A 22661-nucleotide genomic window follows, 5' to 3' on the forward strand; every position below is an offset into this window, starting at 1 on the left:
ACATTAACCCCCTGAGAAGAGTGAAAAATACAGGTCTGGAATTAGTGGAGGTTCAGTATGTTTGATAGGAGATTTCAGAGAGATTAGATGTGTATATTAACCCTTTCAGACCCTGCATCCATTACAATGGAGATCATGTATTTTCTTTATTTTTCACTGTACTGGAAAAACAGTAGTACTAGAGCGATTGAGGCAAAGTAACAGCTAATTTTTACTAAATTAATGTGATTTAGAACATTTTTAATCATGTTTTTTTATTGTTAAGAATGGTTTATGAAATAAAAAGGTAAAACAGCCTTTCAATGCAATGGAAATAAAAACTATTAGGTATTAAATATTTTAGTTAATTGGATTTATTGGCTTATAAAGATTTTTTAGTATAATTTGTCATTCTTAAATTTTCCTCATCACTGGAGATAATTCAGGTCTGAAAGAAGTCGATATGTGTTTAGAGTAAGTCAAAGGAAACTAAATAAATGCTAATGCTGCTGCACCCAGCCTTAGTGTAAATCTGGAAATCTAAGCTTACTATAAATAAACGGAAGCATCTTACTCACCCAAATAAACAGTTTTCAGGAGAGAAATCTGTGTAGATTAATATCCAGTGTTTATTAGTAAATTTTGTCATCTGCTGGTGTTGATCCACTGTGATTTATTATCAAGTCTAAAGTCAGTGCAGTTTTGTTTTCCTACAAAATCTTACAGCACTTCATATCTTACAGCTTCCCTCTGCTACTGACATGGTGCTGATATGCAGATGCAGATTTCATTTTCCAGCAGGACTTGGCACACTGCCCACACTGAGTACCAAAAGCACCAATTGGCTTTATATAATATTCTGCTGTTTTGGAGAAACAAAATGCATGTGGATAAAATCTTATCAGGATAAAAATGTGTAAAAAAAAAAAAAAAGAAATCTAAAAGGAAAAATGAGAAATCAACTAATACATATATTATAGTCAGTTTAGATATTTTACTTTAATGCTAATTAAATACAGCTATTAAAATCAGCTTTTATCATGCATATACAACAATAAAAAAAACAATAAAAACAATAAAAAAAAGAGACCAAATTCATTTGTCAAAATCATTTATTTACTATAATACATAGCAGATGATGTTAAATTTTTTTCAGTTTGTACATCAGTTTTTTTATGAGGCAGGTCTATGAACAAATGTTGCTCTTTCTAAAACTACACGAATGGGATCCTAGCAGCTGTGCGCTTCCCCCAAAACCTATTTTGAGCCCTTTCCTCTTGTTATAGTTGATCTGACTGAGATATAAATCTGGTTTTACAAAGGTTTTGAGAAGAAAACCCCTAACGTTTCTCTGACCATCCTTTTCACAAACACGCTTCCCCTTCTACACGTCCCTGTGTCGGGCTAAAGTTTCACACAAAGACTGTAAGCTTCCTAAAGCAGCATCTGTTACAGCGGAACGAAATTCAGTACCGTATACAAAAGAAAAAACAGATAAAACAAACAGAAAAAAACAACAGAAAAAAAAACGAAAAAAAAAAAAAACAGTAGGGAATTAAAAGTATAGTCAATTAATCTAACCCCGAATTTTAGTACAGCATACCACAAAGAATTCTGATTACAAGTTTTACAAGATTATACAGAGCTCCAGTACCCCTCGATTCATCAGCAACGTCTGCTGACTTTTATATAGTCTATTCATTTATATATATATTTATATCTATCTATATATTTATTTATATATTTGTCCTCTATTCAGGGAAGCGAAATTAAAAATACGATATTTTAAAAATTACGTATGGAGTGATAAAAAACAAAAAAAACAAATGAGCTAATACACAGTTTAACCCCAATTTAATGTTCCCTCAAGTTTTTTTTGTTTTTGTTAAAAATCTTGCATAAAAAAACACACTCAAGCTTGTACGTATTTAAACGTATTTTATGTATTTTTCTCTTTTTTAAACCTTTACTTAACCTTTCTACTTTCTGCTCAGTTATTACCAGTGGCAAAAGACATGCAAATTTAGTTTTTTAGAAAGAAAGAAATGGAGAATTTGTACTATTTTTGACGTCTGCTGTTGGTGTGCAAGTTAACGTATTTTTCGCAATATAAGGCGCACCAAAAATCCTATAGTTTTCCAAAAAATTCTATCAGTCAGGTATTAAGGAGCAGTAAAGACACTCCACTGTAGTACAGAGTTATACAGGAGTTTCAGTTTAGTTCTCCAGCACCCAGACTGGAGCAGCATTAGCATTAGCCGCTAACCACGCTAAGCGCTAGCTCTTTTGTTCAGAGGTGAGTATATCGAACTGTAGTCTGTGTTTATTGTGTTAAAACAAGCTACGTAGGACAAACCGATAGCTAATATCGTCCTGGTTTACTGTAACACTCAGGTTTCCTCAGTCGGGCGGCGCTAATGGTTAGCTGCTAATGCTAATGCTGTTGCACCGAGCCTTAGTGGAAATCTGGAAATCTAAGCTTACTGTAAATAAACAGAAGCACTTTACTCACCCAAATAAACAATTTTCAAGAGAGAAATCTTTCTAGATTAACATCGAGAACTTATTTAACTTTTAAAAATTACAGTTTTGTTTACTAAACTTAACTTAGCTTAGCTTTACATCGCATAAAATTCGCCTTATAATACAGTGCACTTTATAGTGCGAAAAATACAGTATTTTTCAAGAGGCAGAGCAGAAATAAAACATAAAAACATTAAAAAAAACAACATAACAAAGGGTGACTGAAACAGAGTTAAAGACTGCAGCCAGGCCACAGTCTAAAGCCTGGCTGTCTGAGATGTGCCAGAGAGAGTTCCAGTGGGTTGTTTCCCTTCTGTGGCTTTCTGAGTGCGAGAGAGAGAAAGAGAGAGAGAAAGAGAGAAAGAAAGAGGGCGTGGCTGTGGGCTTCAGTCCTGCTGCTGGTGTCCTGTCCCAGGATGTTTCTTATGTGCGCGAGAGTTTTTTAACCTGTGCCGTCGTCCCAAATAATCACATGACCTCGGGACACCACCGCTTTCGCGTTTCTGTTCTCTTTTAGAAATTACTTTTTTTTTTCTTAAAAAAATAACAATAAAACAAAGAAAAAAACAAACAGTCCATCGCAAAATAATTAAGAAGAGGGGAAAAAAGGTGGAGTTCAAAAAGAAATGGCACAAGATTAAGCCGTTAAAATAGTTAAAATAGTTAAAATCGATCGTGCATCGTGTAGCGTAGTGTGTTTGCGTCTCAGCGACTGATTGACAGTTCAATTCAATTCAATTGTCTTTACAAATGGAAAAGGAAAAAACGGCTGTATAAATATATCTTCCGCATATATTTGCAGTCAAATCTGCATCGCCATCCATCATGCTCACCATCCCGTTAACAAACGCAGAACTGAATTGTCGCTTCATCTTTTTTATTTTATTTTCTTCTTCTTTTACTTTTAGAATTATTTTTAGTTGCCGTTTTCAAAATCTGGATTTTTTTTAATAGATTTTTTAAAACAAGTCTCTAAAGAACTGCATATCTGCGCCGACAGTCGCATCAGTTCGACCGCCAGGTACAAAACGAGATTCGACCCCCCCCCCACCCCCCCCCCCCCCCCTCAACCCAAATTTTTGTTTTTAATTTTTTTATTATAATTTTTTGTATATATATTTTTTAAACAGTCTCCCACTCAAGTGCAAGTGCGGCAAGTGCGCGACGCCGCAGAGCTCAGTCAGCAGAGATGGAGATGGTGGTCACTGGTCGTGTGTATGTATATACAGTACAGGCCAAAAGTTTGGACACAGCTTCTCTTTTTCAGTGCGTTTTCTTTATTTTCATGACTGATATTTCCATTGTAGATTCTCACTGAAGCATCAAAACTATGAATGAACACATGTGGAGTTTTATGTACTTAATAAAAAATGAGCTGAACCTCCACAGTCACCGGACCTGAACCCAATCCAGATCCAGGTTTGGGGTGAGCTGGAGCACAGAGTGAAGAAGACAAAGGAGCAACAAGTGCTAATAAACACCTCTGGGAACTCCTTCCTTCCTTCAAGACTGTTGGAAAACTTTTTTTATTTCAGGTGGCCACCTCTTAAAGAATCAGAGCAAAGGGGGCTATTTTAAAGAAACAGAAGAATATAAAACATGTTTTTTTTTTGTAATTTCACCTTTTTTTGTTAAGTACATAAAACTCCACATGTGTTCATTCATAGTTTTGATGCTTCAGTGAGAATCTACAATGTAAATAATCATGAAAATAATAAAGAAAACGCATTGAAAATTTTAGGCCTGTACTGTACTGTACTGTTCGTGTGTGTGTGTGTGTGTGTGTGTTGTGTGTATGTGTGTGTGTGTTATATGAGGGGCTCAGAGGGCAGCGGGTGCTGGATCTGCTGCGGCTGCAGGGGGGGCGGGAGCTGCAGGGCCAGCAGGGACTCCACCATGCCGTGGCCGTGCGGGGGGGGCGTGCCCTCGGCGCTGGACGGCTCGGTGACGTCCCCCCCGTAGAAGAAGTACTGGCTCTGCTGGATGAAGCTCTCGATGACGGACTGGTTGAGTTTGGTGGTGGACAGCGTGTCCTTGTTCTCGAAGTCGGGCCGCATGAGCGTGGGCCAGAAGCAGATGGAGAGATTGTCGGCCGTCATCAGCGTGGTTTTGCTCTGTTTGCTCACCCTGAAAAAAGAGAGAGAGAGAGAACGGAGGGAGGAGAGGGAGGGGAGGTAAAGGAGGGGTAAAAGGGACACATTTAGACTTATGTAATCCAGTCAGTCAGAGCTCTGTGCTCTTTTTTATATAACAGAGTCACAATATTCTGCGAGTTCATGCAGAAGAATAAATAAATAAAAATGCTTATGGTGATGCCTGCAGAATATTATTATATTATATATATATATATATATATATATATATATATATATATATATATATATATTCAATTATTAAATGATGTAAGATATTATTCAATTAAATTCTCATTAACAAAATTTAACAATTAAAATGTACTTCATTTAACCATAAATAAATAAACAAACAATACCAATATGTATGTACAATAGCTGAACACTGAATGCACTTCTTCCACTTCCTATTTAAAAAAACTAACAAAAACAACAACCCCTTTATCTGTGATTGCTAGAAGATGGGCTGGGCATCATTTTAAAATTTTCAATACCGATACAAAACTTTGAATTCACCATCAATACCCTAAAAATACTTTTTTTTTTTTTTACATTTAATTCATACATAATTTTTTGTTATGTTATTAATTGTTTTTTACTTTTCTGTATATTTTGGTCAGTGCTTTTTTTGGTACCAAATTGGTTTTCGAATGTCCAACATTAACATATTTTAAGCTTTAAAAATTCATTTACCGTATTTATTGCACCATAAGTTGCACTTAAAATTCTTTAATTTTTCCCAAAAATAATCAGTGCACCTTATGTGTGAAAATACGGTAATTGTCTGAGCGCAATCTTACATTTTGCATTGAGTGTCTCACTACTGCGGCACCTGTATGTGGCAAATTAAGAAGCTTCTTCAAAGCTGTGTAGTCCAGAACTTGGTTTAAACCAGTACACCACAATCAAAAGCCTATTGCTCTCCAAATGTTAAGCATGGTGGAGGTAGCATCACACTCGAAGGCTGCACAAAGTGAACATACCCACTTTTTACACTTTTCTCTCATTGCATTAGAAAAAAGCAGGTTTGCACTACTTTATTGGACTTTTTTTAAAGCAACCTTGGTTAAAATAAATATTTTTACAGAAGCCAAGCTGAATTTGCAGTATGACATTTTTTTTTGTTTAGCCAACCTCATTTCATTTCTTTTTTAATTGCACTTGTTTAATACACAGTATATATTTAATGAAATTGTGTACTACTTATAAATTTATATAAATTACAGGCCTCAAGTTCATGCACAAGAGAACTACAATTGTTAAGATGTTTGAGAACTCGTGTTTAAGAACTCAAAAACCTAGAATACCAATGGAATAGGAGATTATAGCATGCATTATACAACTTCATAATTCCACATCTATCATTCTTCCTGCTACAAAACAATCACTTCTCAGGTAAAGGCTCCAAATTTAGACCAGGAATGCACTGATTTATAAACAACATACCAAAACAGAGATGCTATCTATCCTATCAGCCCTGTTTAAAGACAAACAGGTGTATCTGTTTAGATTTCCTCATATCTTTCCCCTTCACTTCATATCAGGAAACACAGACATCCTCACAAGACCTTATCAGCTGAACCGTGGAATTATACTGACTGCACTGCAGAAATATGAAAACATAAATTTCACATTCAGTGCATCATTCAGCAAACTGAGACTAAAGAAGAATAAAGGGAGATGATGAAATGATGGACTTTCATCCTATTGAACAAACAGCGATTTATCAAAGCTTCCAGCAGTTCTAGCATTAGAAAAAATAAAAAATAAATAAAACAGAAAAAGATGAAAGTCATTGCTCTGACAGAGAAACAAAACCTTGCCCCAAAGTACCTGCGAGTGATAAAAGGAAAGTGCAATGAAAAAAGGGCTGTTATTTAAGCTGACGTTCACTAGGCACATGTCTGTGATATTTCCACGCATCTCAAAACGTATTTAAAAGCCGCTAAGCAGCAGTGCAGCGTTGGTACACTTCAAACTTCTTTAAAAAGAGAGTCTACAGTGATTATGTCTTCATCCTCTTATCGTTATTCATCTCAACACACTCTCACCTAGCCAACACACTGCATTCTTCACTCTAAAAGCTGCAGTCGTGAGATAAAAGCACTAAAACCTTCCTGCTCAGAACATGTTAAACACTTCAGATGATTAGAGTTACATTTCTGAGTCAGGAAAACTATAAAGGAAGACTATAAAACTGGAGTCTGTGCAGTTAAACGGCTCGATCTGACAGATGCTGAAATTAAAAAAGGTGTTGCACAATGTTACCTTTACCTCGTTCTTACCTTTCGTGATAACAATACTCTTGGCGATATGACAATAAAAATATTTCAAGAATATACTACTGCCAAAAAATGAAAACGAAATTTCATTATTGCATATATGATACGATATGGAACACCCCTAACTGAGATATTTTAAAAATTGTCATAACATACATGACTGATAATGCAGTCTTAATAACACTTAATAACCTTAACCTTAATTATATCTATAGCACAGGATCTTGAGGTTTTTTTAATACCATTGTGAGCAAGAACCTCATATAATCTCAAGGAAGGAGGAGGAGGAAGAGGTGGTTACCTGTTGAGGTGAGTAATCACATATTTGAAAACTTCATAGTTGACGGGAGGAAATTTCCTCACAATTTCCTTTAGCACCTGCAGTCTTTCGATGTGGTCCACAATTTCTGCAAAAATAGAAGCAAAGTGCACAGAAAAATTAGCAGGATTTAAGATTAGCACACTGATACACCAGCTTGAGGTAGGTTAACTAAGTTAAGTAAAGTGTAAAGTTAACAAAACTGTAATTCTTTAAAAATCATTTTCTTTTAAAGTCAAACGAGCACAGATTCTCTCTCATGGCTGTTTATTTGTGTGAGTAAAGCGCTTCCATTTATTTACAGTAAGCTTATATTTCCAGATTTTCCCTAAGGCTGGGTGCAGCAGCATTAGCATTAGCATTAGCGGCAAACCGGTATTTAGCGCTAGTAAATGCCGGCCTTCGTGTTAACACTGTAAATGCGCAGGCTACAATCAGATATACTCACCTCTGAATGGCAAAAGAGCTAGCGATTAGCACAGTTAGCGGGCAATGCTAGTGCTGCTCAAGCCTTGATGCTTTACTGCTCCTTAATACCTGACTAGTAGAATTTATACACAAGGATTCATACACCGGATTATATGGCGCAGTGTCAATTTTTGGGAAAATAAAAGAATTAAATAATTTTAGGTGCACCTTAATGGCGGAAAAGTAAAGGTTTGATCTCTTAGGCATGCAGATAACATATTAATTTTAACTCACGGCTATAAACAGTCAATGTTTAAACGTTTATTAGCTGTGAATTAGCCTGACGCCCACAATGTCACGGCTGATCAACTGCATTTTTGCTGAACTGCTTTTTCACAGCATTCGTGAGGTGCACAGCAGACCGTGTCCAAAAATACACGCCTGGTGGAGCTGTGTTCTGCTGTTCACTAGTATTTCCAAGGACACGCGCTCGTGCAGGAGCGAGCCGGCCTGCCGCTAAATCCCCTGGCCTCCTGCAAATGGTGGCGACGGGGCTGGTGTGAAACTAGTCGCAACACATCCGCGAGGCTGCCGCTGACGTCAGCGGGTAAAAATGTTTGCTCAGAGCTCGTTGCACAACGGCAGCCTGAGCGAAGAGAAGAGAGGCCTGGAAATCTGGAAGCGGCTCAAACAATAATCTGTGAGTAGAAGGAAGTGGAGGCGGAGGAGAGGAAGAGAAAAAACACATGTGTGTGTGTATACACTGTGAACGACGTGGCTGAGAGCAATCGGAGCGGCGAGCCGGGAGGCAGAAAGACATCAGCCGACTGCTGAGCGGCTGAGGAGCGATCGGGAACGTATCACACCAGGATCCGGATTAGATTCAGCCCTCTCAGCTCCGGAACCTACAGATATATATTTAAATTACCATCTCCAGCCTCCTTGGGGCTGGGATTAGAGACCAAGTGGAGATGGGATTAATTTCCAGTTGTGAGAGTGAGAGACTGATGCTTTATAAATGTGTTATTTTTTTACAGGAATATGTAAAATGAAGAAGCTCTAGCTGCGAGGCACATTCGGGGCTGAGAACACAAGAACTAGAACTTGTTTTTACCAGTTATTTTATCATCTGCAAAGGAAACGCAACCTCAAACTAATTCAAAATATACTCTAATTTAAGCACTAGAGCACTGGAATACATAATAATGCTCCAATGTCTTTTGACGTAAATAAAATGCCTTTTTATTGCAGACACTGTAAACAAGAGGGAAGATTCAACAGACTGAACCGGAAGATTTAACATCACACGAACATTAACATTCCTTTAAAATTGTTCACAGAGGGTTAAAAGTACACAATTTAGTGTTTTTTTATTGAAGCCATTAGAGGCATTAATTCCCTTATTTCTCCAGTTAACACAAATTCATTCAGTTTAGTGTGCATTAAAAATTACCCTTTAAGCTCTAGTATTAATATACTTAAAAGGATAATTTTCTCCGAACTGTGGATCGACTGCATAGTTCCATTTGCTCTTTTTCTCTGAGTGAATAATTGCTGTTTGCTGTTGTTTTTCTATTTATTTTCTTATGATAAAAGCACTCAAACAGTGAGGAACAGCAGCAGGAGCTCCTCAGATAAAGATGCTGTTCTCATTTCTCTCTCTAAACGAGTGTTTGACTTCACAAAGATGAGTCTCCAGTGTGTTTGTTTGTTATGCTAACTGGCTAGGGTTATCTGCTTACTATTTTTAAAAATATATATACATAGAGAGAGAGATTAAATGTAAAAGAAACTATAGCTTGTAAATCACTTTAAAATTGTTTTTATGCAAGAACTACAAATTGTAATCGCTCTTATTTGAAGAAAATTGAGATTTTTTCTTTTTTTAAATATCGCCCAGCCCTATAATTAACAAAATAATTGATTTTCGGAGCTAAAAAGTGTCTAAACAAGACAAAAAGTACTTACTAGCTGCTTCCACGAGCTCTGGATGGAGATTGTAGGGGATGAGGGGGTCCGGGAGATCAGCGAAGAAAGCCTTTAGTGCTCCCGCCACAGCATTTACAGCAACATCCATCACTACGAAATCAACACTGTGGTCTAATTGGGGGAAAAAGGAAAAAAACAGGATTAAAGTTAAAGAAAGGTTAAAGAAAGATACACTGACAGACACCAAAACACCACCTTAATCTGTAGGGGATTTTTTGTGAGCTCAGTGTTGGGCCACTGTTATCAGTGCTGATAAAAACAGTGTTAATTGCTAAGAGTCACAGCAAAAGTAAAGAAAATTAAGAAAACAGACCAACATTTTTGAATATGGTGAACAATATTATATCCTGAAATATGGTGCCATATCACCCACCCCTAATTATCACGTCAGGGTTCTACTTTTTTACTGTTTTTATCAAAAGAAAAATTCACACTGTTCTCATTTCCCATTATATACCTACTAGATACAGATTATATCTGTCCAGTATCATTTATTTTACTTTAATCCTGGATATATGGAGATATTTGGATTATTATTATTGGATATATGGAGATTATTATTATTAGTATCATGACTTTATTATTCTGGATCACTGAATCTGATAAAAGTCTTGTTTAAACTTTTAATTTCTCATTTAGGGGTGTGCCATATATCATATGCAGTAATACAATTTAATTTTCATTTTTACTACAGGAAACTCTAAAACTCAGCTCACTGGTGTCACTTAGTCATTTTAAACTTTTAATATCTAACCACCTTTAGACAGCCTGCACCTCTTTTAGTTAATCTTATTTATTCCAAACGTTTATTTCTAATTTTGGTTCTTCTTTTAGTTCTTTATTTCCTTTTCATTTCTTTCTATTTTTAATTTTTAAATAGTTTTATACTACTGCTTCTTAACCTTATTTTGATTATTATTTTTATTGTACTATGTAAAAGTTAGTTTTAGCTTAATTTTAACAGTTTTTATTTCTTATCTTCTTTTTATCTTAATTTCCTATCAATTAAACCAAGTTTTATTATTTTATTATTTTTATTCTTTATTTTTAGTTTTATCTATTTTTATATTTCACTCACTGTTCTTTTAAAATGATTAAATGTAATTTTGTAGATAAATTTTCTTTGTCATGTCAATCCCTGTTTTTGTAAATGCTCAGCTACATTGTAAATGTGGGTTGACCTCAATGTACTTCTGAGTCAAAATAAAGATTGATTAATTGACTAACTGACTGAATGATTGATTGATTTAGTTGCAGAAGTGTATTCTTGAAATATGTTTTTCTTGAAATATGTTTTGTCATATCGCGAAGAGTATCGTTATCGCGAAAATACCTTGAAATATCGTGATATTGTTTTAGGGCCATATTGACCATTCCTAATACAGACAATGAAAAGGCAGAGAGAGAGGGGAGCACATTCTAAAAAAAAATAAACGTAAAACAGAAATAAAAGAGTGAAAAGAGTAAGGAGAAAAAAGAAGAGAAAGAAAAGAGAGAAAAGGAAAGAGATAGGGGGCTTAAGGTGAACTGACAGCTGTCAGTGTGGATCTCAGTAAGGGATGGACGCAGGATAAGAGGGGAAAAAATGCACTTAATTCACAAAACAGAGCAGAGAGAGAGAGGCAGGCTAATGGCTGCAGGCCAGCGGGCAGATTGATGCCCATAGTGGCTCTTTTGGGTAAACTCTGGCTCACTGAGTGAATAATCTGGTCACTCTGCTGAAGATTTTCAGAGTCGTGTGCACGGCTCACCGGTCCGCTGTGACTGGAATCGGATGTGAAAGATGGACGAAAACAAAGAGCAAAAGCTGCGCAATTCAGCTGCAGAAATAAGCAGAGAGTAAATCTAATCCTCTCCATGCAGATAATTAGAATAAAATCCAGTACTCTGTTACTCATCACTAGGGGTGGGATTTCTAGGAACCTTACGATTCGATTTAATTTTCCCAAAAATCGTTAGTGTGCTTAAATTTTAGCAGTCAGGTATTAAGAAGCAGTAAAGACACTCCACTGAAGTACAGAGTTATACAGGAGTTTCAGTTTAGTTCTCCAACAAAGAGACTGGAACAGTATTAGCATTAGCCGCTAACCACACTAAGCGCTAGCTCTTTCACCATTCAGAGTCATGTTAAAACAAGCTACATGAGACGAACCGCTAGGTAATATTGGCTAGGCTAATATCGGTTCCTCAGTGTAGTGCTGTCGGGTGGCATTTACTAGCACCAGTGGTTAGCCACCAATGCTAATGCTGCTGCACCCAGCCTTAGAGGAGATCTGGAAATCTAAGCTTACTGTAAATAAACGAAAGCGCTTAGCTTTACTAACCCAAATAAACACTTATCTGTGTAGATTAACATCCAGTGTTCGTTTTGACTTAGAATTTTTTAAAAGAAAAAAAAATATATATATATATTTTAATTACAGTTTTGTTTACTTAGCTTAGTTTTACTTAACTTACTTAAGTTATCCACCCCAACCCACCACCCAGCAACAAGACCTGCTAAATTAGATGGAAAACATGGCGACACCCCTTTTCCTTACTAGTGTTGCTTAATGCAAAAAAAAAAAAAAAAAAAACGATAATACAAAAATCAGGGATTAATGTTGTTAGAGTAATATACACATACGATGGCAGGTATGAATCAGTTTTTGCCATTTCTGAATGGATTCAGGATCACCTATGAGCAAATTGAATGCATCTAATTAGCGACCATTTGCTCCACCCCTATTTCCTGACATAACAACTGATATCTGGCGTAACTTAATGAAATAATAATGAATAATAAAACTGTTGTGTAAATTTTTAACATTCCCAGAATGCAGATCAGAGAGTTATTCTGTCCATTATTAATGCATTTTTATTCAGAGTACTTTCATCTCAAATAAAGTCTGTAATGCTGCTCTTTACCAGCCGACCATTACATAAGTACAAAGCTCTGCTTATCTCTGGTGAATACATTAGCCTGTAAAGCAAAGCGAGGGAGGAAATGGGAGGTCTTCTGCCCAGAAATTAATACAGGATGGAAAAGTATGAAATTTAAATGGCCAATTAAAGTGGGAACTGATTTAAAGTGGGAACTGAATTATTAAACAGTTTACTAACACAGTGTTTCTCAGGAAAAATGCACTCAATTTTGATTACCTTGGTCAAACTGTTTCTGAATGTTGTCTTGATCGGTCTTGTTCCCGCTCACACGGTACAGCCCCTCAGTGGTGAGACCTAGAAAACAAGAGCACCGAGCAATTAGGTAAATTCCTTAAAGACCAGATAAAAATAATAAAAATAGAACAATGCAGATAGAAGCTAAAGCACTTAAAGCACCAGAGGGAATAAAGATAATATACCAACATATATCACATACTTGATCAATCAACCTTTATTTTAACTTGGAAGTACATTGAGGGCAACCCTCATTTTCAACGCAGCTGAGCATAAACCAAATCAGATTTAATTCACGTAACCACGGCTCACACACTTGTGTATTCCCTGACTCATACACTACCTAGCGTTTCCTGTCCTCTTTATATCTAATCTATCCTCATGTTTACAGAGATAACCCTTAGACTTTGAAGACGAACTCGGTTTGACTCGACTCGAGACTCGAGGCTCTGTGGTGCTCTGGGGTTTTGCTTCAGACAGTTTCAGAGCTGCTTAGTCACTCGTCTCAGGCCAGCAGAAGCTGCTAAGCGCTTGAAGTCAAAACCACTGCGCATTCCTCAGATGTTCCCACATGTCAGAGCTGCTCCCGCCCGCTGTACCGACAGCAGTGGGAGTCCAGGGCGAGGCACAGTGCAGCGAACAGAAACACAGGCTTATTTACACAGAGGACAGGTGCAGCGAGGCAGAGGGAGTGCACACTACTTTTACTGTCGACGAGTCAAACGAGGTAATTCACCACCCGGCCGAGAGGAAACCCATCTGAAAGGAAGTGTTTGCTCACCATGAAGCCTATTGATTGATAGCAGCTCGCCGAGGAAAATCATTGCACAAGTTAAAGGCTTGAGAAACTGAGGATCACATCATTGCATCAATATTTGAAAAAAGTGGCCAGAGATACATGACCAAAATTACCACAAGTCAAATATGTCTCACTGCAGCCTCTAGAAAGGCAGGTTTGGACATCCAACTACTTTACATGTGCTTTCATTTATTCAAGACACTGTATTGCAATTAAATACACGTAAAATACAGAGAGGCCTGCATACACTACGCATAAGCCCTATCTGGACGGGATTAGTTTCTCAGGGGGTTCTGGGGAATTTTCTCTGTTATTTTATTCCTGTCCAGAACGATCATGTACGTGTTTTTATTTCTCAGACGTCCTCTGAGAAGAAAATTACAGGCTGAATTATCTACTGTTTTTCTCTGAACTTGAACTTCTCGTGCTCCGCCAGTAATTTTAGTCCTGTCCGGACGCACATCTCTGAGTTTCGTCTCCTCGCCTTTAATAAAATAGATATTTGTCCACTGCCGCGCACCGTAATTACTGTACACTTCGGGCAGGCTTAATTGTGATTAATCGACTAATCGAACAAATAATTAGCAGATTAATCGACTACTAAACTAGTCATTATTTGCAGCCCTACCAAACACCAGAATCATCTCAGCCAGTCCATCTCAGCGCCATAAGGAAGCCGCATTACTCTGAGCCAGTTTCACATATCAGAGTGAGAAACTCATTTTAAACACTTGTACCCACAATTCTGTTCTTTCGTTTATTACCCAGAGTTACTAAGCGAAGGTGAGGATGGATGAATACTGACTGGTTTTATCAAGAGCTTTACTTTCTGGCTCAGCTCTCTTCACCTCTTCATTACTCTGAGCCAGGTGCTGAACTCCCACGCTCCCTCAACCATCTGAGAACTTATGTACAGGGCTGTTCCTCTGTTACACTGCCTCAACAGAATCAGAGGTGATAATACTCTGCTCCAGTAGGAATTACACAGACTTATATCGGCTAGTTATGCCAGGTTTACACAACAAAATTTTAGCCCAGTTTATTGTTGATCGACGAAAAAGAAAAAACTTGTTGCAGACGCCAGGCAGATATCTGGCATGCTCAGTATCTGACTCAGTCATCGACTAGGAGTCAAGACTAGTAACTACCTACAGAGATAACACCGAAAGAACCACAGGTCCAACACGCATCTTCTGCATGACCAAAAGCTGTTTATAAAGAGTCTAAACACTTTCTATTTTCCTGTTATATCAGAAAATTACTCTAGAGGGAGCCCACAAGTGAGTCCTTTATGAATAGGGGAGGGAAATGGAGCTTGAAGCTAAAACTTTAAATAAATAAATAAAACTTCTTGTTTTGAGTATTTCTTTAGTTTTGCAAAGTAGAATCATGGATTTTACCAAAAAAGAAAAGAAAGCGTGCCTGTATGTTCACGTTTTTAGTCAGTAAAGACGCTAGCATTACTGCAACTGTAAGCTTACTGGTTTGTGAACTTTATAACTGGAGTTAAAGTCTGAGCACCTTTAACTGATTTATAAAAATTAATAAATAAAATTGTTATAGTATATATATAGTATAACTTAAACTTAACTGATTCAGACCAGAGAAAGAAACTACAGGTGTAAAATAGATTTTGATTCAGTATTAGACAACATTAATAATATAAAAAGAGCTAAAAATGCAATCTTCCACATTTTTTTGCAACCTAATTTTATGTTTGTTCCTTCTGAATTTTCCTTTTTTTACTATGTATGTAGTTGACTAGTAAAAAACATTATTTTTATTTTTACTCTTCAGTACTCCACCATAGACTGTTCCAGGTATACATGTGGAGAAGTGTAATTCCTCAATAGCTTGCCCACTCTTACTGGTCCACTTTCATAAAAATGGGGATAAACTACCCTGGTTTGGTGAATCAGAGACACTGTTTGAGTGAAAAAAGGAAATAAACCTTTTACTGATTAAGGGTGACTGTGAATGTGTTGCTGAATTAAGCGTTTAAGGTGAATGGAAATCTGAATAAGACAGTTTTTTGGTGTTTTTTGGTATTTTATTTAAAAACAAAAAATAAAAATATATATATATTTTTTTTCTGACTTTGATTCTCAATTGAATATCAAAAAAAAAGAATGATAAACTGATTCAGATGGTACTTACTGTAGCAGGATGTGAGCACTTAGAAATCACTACTAATTTTAGCAGTTCTGCACATTCACACGACTGTTAACAGCTGGCCAACCACTGACCTGCGCGTGACTCGTGTGGTTTGAGTGGTGGTTTGTGGTTTGGTTGCCACCCTGGTGAGGGTTTGGATCCATGCCCTGACTGCGATGTCATAGACTGGTCATGTTTATTTGTGTGTTTTAGCCTCAGTACAGTAGCGGCTGTGCTCGGCCTGTTACTGATGATACTGAAGTATCAGTATCAGCTTGTACTGCAGTTTTAGACTAGAGCTGCATGGTATTAAAAATACTCACATCTACTCAAACTGCAGTAGAACTTGAGGTTTTATGACAACTCAACTTTTTTCTTTTTCTAAATACATCAAACGAGTCATGAGCATGATGAGGTCAGAGTCCGACACTCCTACTCAGCATGGTCACCATGGTCGTAGATCTTTTTCTGGGCTGCATTTGTCCTTAAAACACCACCATCGGTCAGCAGCCACACTGAAACCCAAACGTACTTCAAGCACAGGAACCCTGGCTCAGCCTGCCGCACTTTTTATATCACAGAACGACGTGACTTTATTTAGTCAAATGCTGAGAGGAAGGTTGAGGTCAGGGATGCCATGAAAACAGAGCGGTCAGGAAACGCTGGTGAAGGAAGTGATCTTAATTTGGATGTGGCTCAGCAGGATGTTCTACTGTCCCCTCAGAGCTCTCGCCTCTATCGGCCTCATCTGCAGCTCCTCCTCATCAACAGATTACAATCAGACGCTCTGCCCCCGCGTACAATACAGCGCTGTCAGCGCGCAGGAAGCATCCGACATTACCCAAATCTATGCACAGGGACAGCGAGCCAGATCGCATCAAAGCCCCAACACACACACACACACAGTTTTAAATGGCCTCTCCACACCCCCTCCCTAGATACGGTTGCCAGCTTAAAACAGCATTTGCACTATTTCCCCCCGCTGTGATGATTTAACTTAAATCCTGTTTGGACTCGGTTCTGCTCAGGAGAGTAATGGATGCTTCTGTTCACTCAGTTTGCTGCATATTGTGGGTAGATTCAAAACATCAGAAAAAACAAAGCTTGTTTTGGTGTTAAAGCACACTTTTTCGGTCCATGGGAACTCGGGTGAAGCATATTTTTACCTGACTTTTTTAATCTTTAAAGGAGTAACCTGTTAAATGAATACTCTGAATGTCATCGACTGCAAATTGTGGGCTTAACGTACTTGTTAAAAGGGCTGCATGATATTGGAAAAAAAAGTTAGTGATATTTTGTTGTTTTGCGATATTTATACATTTCAATATTACAGAATTTTGGGCTCTAAAGCGCTGGCACTATGATCAGCAGATTGCTGGTTCCAATCCTGGTCATTTAGCTTGCCATCAGCTGCTGGAGCCCCGAGAGAGCACAATAGTCTCTCTCTGGGTGGGTAGATGAGTGAGTAGATGGCGCTCTTTTCTCTCACCTCTCTTAGGGTGATGTGGATCAGCACAAGTGTGCATCTGTGAGCTGATGTATCAGAACCAATATCAAGCAGCTCTTAAGGGTTGGTCATTTGGTCTGGAACTGCCTACCCAGAATGCAGAAATGAAGTGCAAGGAAGGTATATAATCAAAGTAGCCTGCTGCTAACCCTGGCTAGCACTGCTGGAGAAGTAGCATAGTAGTAGTAGCATTAGCCGCTAACTGTGCTAAGCGCTAGCTCTTTTGCAGTTCACAGGTGAGTATTATCGGACTGTAGTCTGCGTGTTTTTCGTGTTAAAACAAGCTACGTAGGAACAAACCTCTAGCTAATATCACCCTGGCTTACTGGAACACTCAGGGTTCCTCAGTGTAGCGCTGTCAGGTGGGATTTACTAGCGCTAACTGCAGTTAGCCACTTATGCTAGTGCTGCTGCACCCAGCCTTAGTGGAAATCTGGAAATCTAAGCCTACTTTAAATAAATTGAAGTAAACAGTTTTCAGCAGTGAGACCTGCTGAATTAGAAGAAATATATGGCAACACCCCTGTTCCTTAGTAGTGTCGCATAATGCGCCTTACAATCCGGTACACATATAGTGCGAAAATATTACTATATATATATATATATATATAGTAAAAGGAAAAAACTGAGGGAATACTGCAGATTCTTTGCCACCCTACTGCATTAATAACTACCATATGAGTTCCAACAGAAAAAAAACACACACAAAAAGAAACACAGCATGGGGTCCCCTAATGACTCACATTACAAAAGACAGAGCCATGACTAATCTTTCCTTCAGTATGTTATTACCTGATTCATAATATTAACTCATACCGCAGCTTCTATTTCCAATGTTACACTGACACCCGCTCTATAATTACCGTTGTGAGATTAGGGTTAAATCAGCTGAGGCTGAAGCTTAATCTAAAACTCCATTTACAGCACAAAACAGCGCACCACACCCTCGCTCTCGCTCTGCAGGCCTGCTCCATCATTATTGTACAGCAAATGAAAAGGTTGATATCAGGTTACTCCATGAACGTTAGCTTCCCGGAGGTGCGGGGGGCTGAACTACAGAGAAGTCTGGAAAAGGTCATCTGATTAAACACAGTAACGCTGCATGCAGACGCCTCTAATCTTACAGAGAGAAGCTGATGCATTTTATTATAAATGGTTATTTTACAGACAAATTCCAGATATTTTCATTACATAATTTTTTTGTTAATCTCAGCTGTGAACTGCATGCACCATGACAGCAACGGTTTGTAGTGCATAAACTGCACTATGACTACAGGCATGCACTAAATTATGCTTTAATTACAAACACAACTCAAGACTGAATTATTCTACTGCTTCTGCATTTATTTAAACATGTTTAGATGGGTGTGTGGCAAGGTCTTGCAGATTTTTCTGTCTCTGTCCAAAAACGTATACCCACTTCTGTTTACGTTGTGTGTTTTATATGTTTTAGAATGTCTGTAATGTTGCACTTACGGTAACTAAACCCCTTGATTTTGGCTGACTCAACTCAAATGTGAAAAATGCTAAAAAAAATGGGAAGATTTTTTGTTTAGGATTGGCATTGGGTGATGTATGGGTTTAGGGGCGAAGCAGAGGGTAAAGCTGAGCAGTGAGCAGTGTTTGGACATCACCAGGGGGGTATTACTGATTGACTGATTTGCATATCGTGAGGGTCCACATACCCAAGTACACAGAGTAAACATGTTCCTCGCCTATAGCACCGTTAAACCTGAGAGGGCGCTGCAGTGGTGGAAATTACCACAATAAAAGTGTTTTTTAAAGATTAGGAAATGTTTATACAAATTTTAAGCAGGACTGGTATGTTTCTATACTTTAAAAATATATATATATGGTTAAGGGTTCAGTGCCTCTTTAAGCTTCCAACTGATTTTACCCATTGAAGTCCTAGTTCAGGTTTTGTACAGCCCCAAAAGTGCTGGATAGCCAATTAGCATTTGTTTGACATACAGCTAGACCTGGGCAATATGGTAATATTATATCATGATATTTAAAGACATTTTTCACAATATATGCAACATTTATCTCAATGATTTGAGGCATCAGCTTTGGCAAATTCTTCTTCTTCGGATTATAGGGCGCACAGACGATTTTTGGGAAAACTATAGGATTTTAAGTGCGCATTATAGAGGTTACACTCAAAAACAAGGGTTAGGGACACAAAAGAGTAATAAATAATCAACAACTGTGCATCTCTAACAAAATGCAAGCTACAGAAAAAACAGAGCTATGCATGTTTACTGTGTATTGCTGCATTTCTGGTCTTAGTCCAGCTCAATGCCGGTACAAATGTCGCATCAAGAGTGTAACCTTTTAACTAAGCCTGCCTCCTGCTGCTGTTGCCAGGGGTCCTCAGAGCAGGGCGTGCCCGCATAAAATAAGAACAGTGGCCTGTATTAACCACTCCAGCATATGGTAGTATCAGGGCAGGGCTCGGGGCCAGAGCCTGTATGGCAGAGCTTCTATCTGACCTGCTCCAAAAACGCCACTTTCATCTGAAAAAAACGCTACTAAAGCTAATTATGTTTTATTGCTCACAAGAAAAGGAGGTTACAGGCACACCTTCACTCAATAACAGGCAGTGAATAAGATCTACAGATGAAACAGGGTAGTGTGTGTAAGTGTGTGTCAGTTTTCTAAATGGAACACAAAGCATACACAGAGAGAGAGAGAGAGATAAATCAGATGTAAATGAACACCGGCTCACTCATTAAAAGGCCTACTAGAGCTGATGTAGATCAAAAACGAGCTCATGGGTGAATAACAGCCTTTTACAACCAAGCAAACATAAGAAGGTGTTACTCGCTTCCTCCATATCAGCTGCTACTTATCCATCTTCAGCAGAAATCATTCATTATTCTGAATAGGGAATAAACTAAAGCATGTACACTAAAATACTAAAATAATAAGTTTTTGAAAGGCCACAAGAGTCAAATTGAAGGCTTTTTAAGACCTTAATATATATATATATATATATATATAGTTTAACCCGAGACCCAAAAATTATCTCTATTAACCTTAGTTCTCTACCCGGTAACTTTAGCTACCTCGCTGCTAAAAATAATATGTTAGGTTGCTCGCCACTTATGTTAGCTAGCTCTCTGTTAAACTTAGTTCTTTCCCCGGTAACATAACCTAGCTAACTCACCGCTAATGTTAGTATGTTAGCTAGCTCACCACTAACGTTAGCTAGCTCTAGCTTAATTCTCTCCACAGATTAAACACATCCTCTGAAAACGAAATAGAGCAAACTTACAGTAAATTTAAGATAATTTAAGACCTTAAATAACTGGATTTTTTCTTTTTTTTATTTTAAAACTTTTTAAGGACCCGCTGGAACCCTGGAAAAAGCTTATATGTTTGGCTTCAATAAAAAATGACTGACATATCCTCTGCCCTTTACTTACGCCCACTGGTTCTTCGGACCATACTAAAATACCAGACTGCAGCTGCACAGACAGTGCTAGATAAGTTAATTAAAGTCTGATTTACTAAATACTAAAAACTCTATGGATAAGTTTCATTAAAAAAAATACAATTACCCTCCTGAGGCACAAAAAACGCACAACACAATAAAAGTCCTACTTGATTCAGTCACTACTGTGGTGATCCACACAGCACTGCCTCCTCTGAAGTAGTTTTACACGTGTCCTCAATAAACACCCATTAAAGTCGACAGGTTAATGAGGTAATAAAGATTAATGACCAACATTTAGCTCTGCATGTGTGTGCGCCAAAATGGACATGCTGCATCAAAAAATAACATTAAAAGTTCCAGAATCAGGACTGAAAACTCAAACTTAAAAAGAGCAAGCAGAAGAAAAAATATACAAATATATACAGTACACAATATCAGTGTGGTTTCACATTTAACAATTACATTTAACTTTTACAGGTGCTCTGAAATGGAAATGTGCATTATTCTCACAGACTATTCACTTTAAACGTTATAAAAAGGTCTTTTCATTACAAAAAAAGGTCTTACTCATATCTGGGCTGCAACATTAGATAACTCCAAAACCCCAAGATTGTTAAATAATGCTATTGACACGTTATATTTACACTTTTAAAATGTTTTAATACCTTAAACACACTATCAAATCAGACTAGAAGCTCAGAACAGAAGAAGAAATTAAAGCACTGTTCCACACACTAAAGCCCAACCTGGGGAACCCTGCATGTGTTTATCAGTTGCCAGGCTAAGCCACCTAAGCCAAAATGAGATTATTTTACTGCCAAAAGTCAAGAATATTTTTTTTATATCCATGTAGAACTCTCATATTTAAATTTTTGACTTCTGTGGTGATGGACTGAACTTATTCTCATGTTTAACAGCAGCTCTGGTTAAGGTGGAGTCAGATTTCATTTTCCAGCAGGACTTGGCACACTGCAAACACTGCTGCAAAAAGTACCAATTGGTCTTATATAATATTCTAATTTTCTGAGACACTGACTTTTGGGTTTTTCATTTGATTGGCTGTAAGCCATAATCATCAACAATAAAAGAAATAAACACTTAATCACAGCAGTTAAATACAGCACTTTTATTATGAAGAAATAGATTTCATTTTCCAGCAGGACTAGGCACACTGCCCCCAGTGAAGTTTCAACGCAGAAGTATAGATTGGCCTCAACTATAGGTCGCTAAAATAGGTCCCTAAGAATTGACATATACTAAAACAAGCTGCTGAAAGTTAAAAAAATAAAAATGTGAAAGTAACAGAGCACTTGCATCTCACACAATGAACACCCACATGCATTATTTGGTGCAGTTCAGCCGTTGTAGTGTGAAACCAACCGAGCCAAATGAAAAAGATAAGCTGCTGTCAGACTTCAGCAAACCCAGCCTCAGAGAATGGGCTAAAGATTTACCTCAGTGCTCTAAAAACCCAGAACATTAAGAGCTTAGATCAACCACAGGCTGATAAAATGAAGGAAAACCATGAAGGTTTATCACGTTACTTGAAGGTAAAGCTAAATGTTGGGAGTCTGCACAGGAGAAAATCAGCAGGAGTGGACGAGAGCAGTTCACATGCACATTCCACAGGAAATTAAGTTTAAAATAAACTAAGTTGTATTACACATTCATCACAGGGTTTCAATATACTTAAACAGATTTGGTAGAATAAAGATGAATTGTCACTGGTTGGACGCGGCGCGAGAGGACAAGTTTCTCTTTACTTTCACGCCGAGTTTAAAGAGCTCACACAGGCTATTCTGAGAGCTTCAGGGGGACAAATGTAAGTGGAGTCATCATTTCCCACACTAACTGTGTGTTCACAATAGACTGTGAAGAGTCGCTCGTGTCGCCTGCGTTTGTCGCTTATGGGCGTGTCAATGTTTAACACAACGTGTGTATCATGTTCCAGCTTCCGACAAGAAAAAAAAA

At 37.8% G+C, this 22661-nt stretch overlaps 1 protein-coding gene across 1 annotated transcript in view; it reads right to left on the bottom strand.

The window, feature by feature from the left end:
* Window positions 1-1073: 1073 nt before the first annotated feature.
* The window catches only part of arhgap5 (Rho GTPase activating protein 5), a 41665-nt gene continuing 20077 nt past the window's right edge, over window positions 1074-22661 (bottom strand). The window contains exons 4-7 of the mRNA XM_007255087.4: window positions 12774-12851; window positions 9612-9743; window positions 7218-7323; window positions 1074-4629 (exon numbers count right to left, since the gene is read on the bottom strand). Of these exons, the coding sequence (XP_007255149.3) occupies window positions 4311-4629; window positions 7218-7323; window positions 9612-9743; window positions 12774-12851 (635 nt within the window). The 3' untranslated portion in view covers window positions 1074-4310. The remainder of the gene's footprint in view (window positions 4630-7217; window positions 7324-9611; window positions 9744-12773; window positions 12852-22661) is intronic.

This window comes from Astyanax mexicanus, chromosome 14, assembly GCF_023375975.1.
Source record: "Astyanax mexicanus isolate ESR-SI-001 chromosome 14, AstMex3_surface, whole genome shotgun sequence".
NCBI classification, from domain to species: Eukaryota; Metazoa; Chordata; class Actinopteri; order Characiformes; family Acestrorhamphidae; genus Astyanax; species Astyanax mexicanus.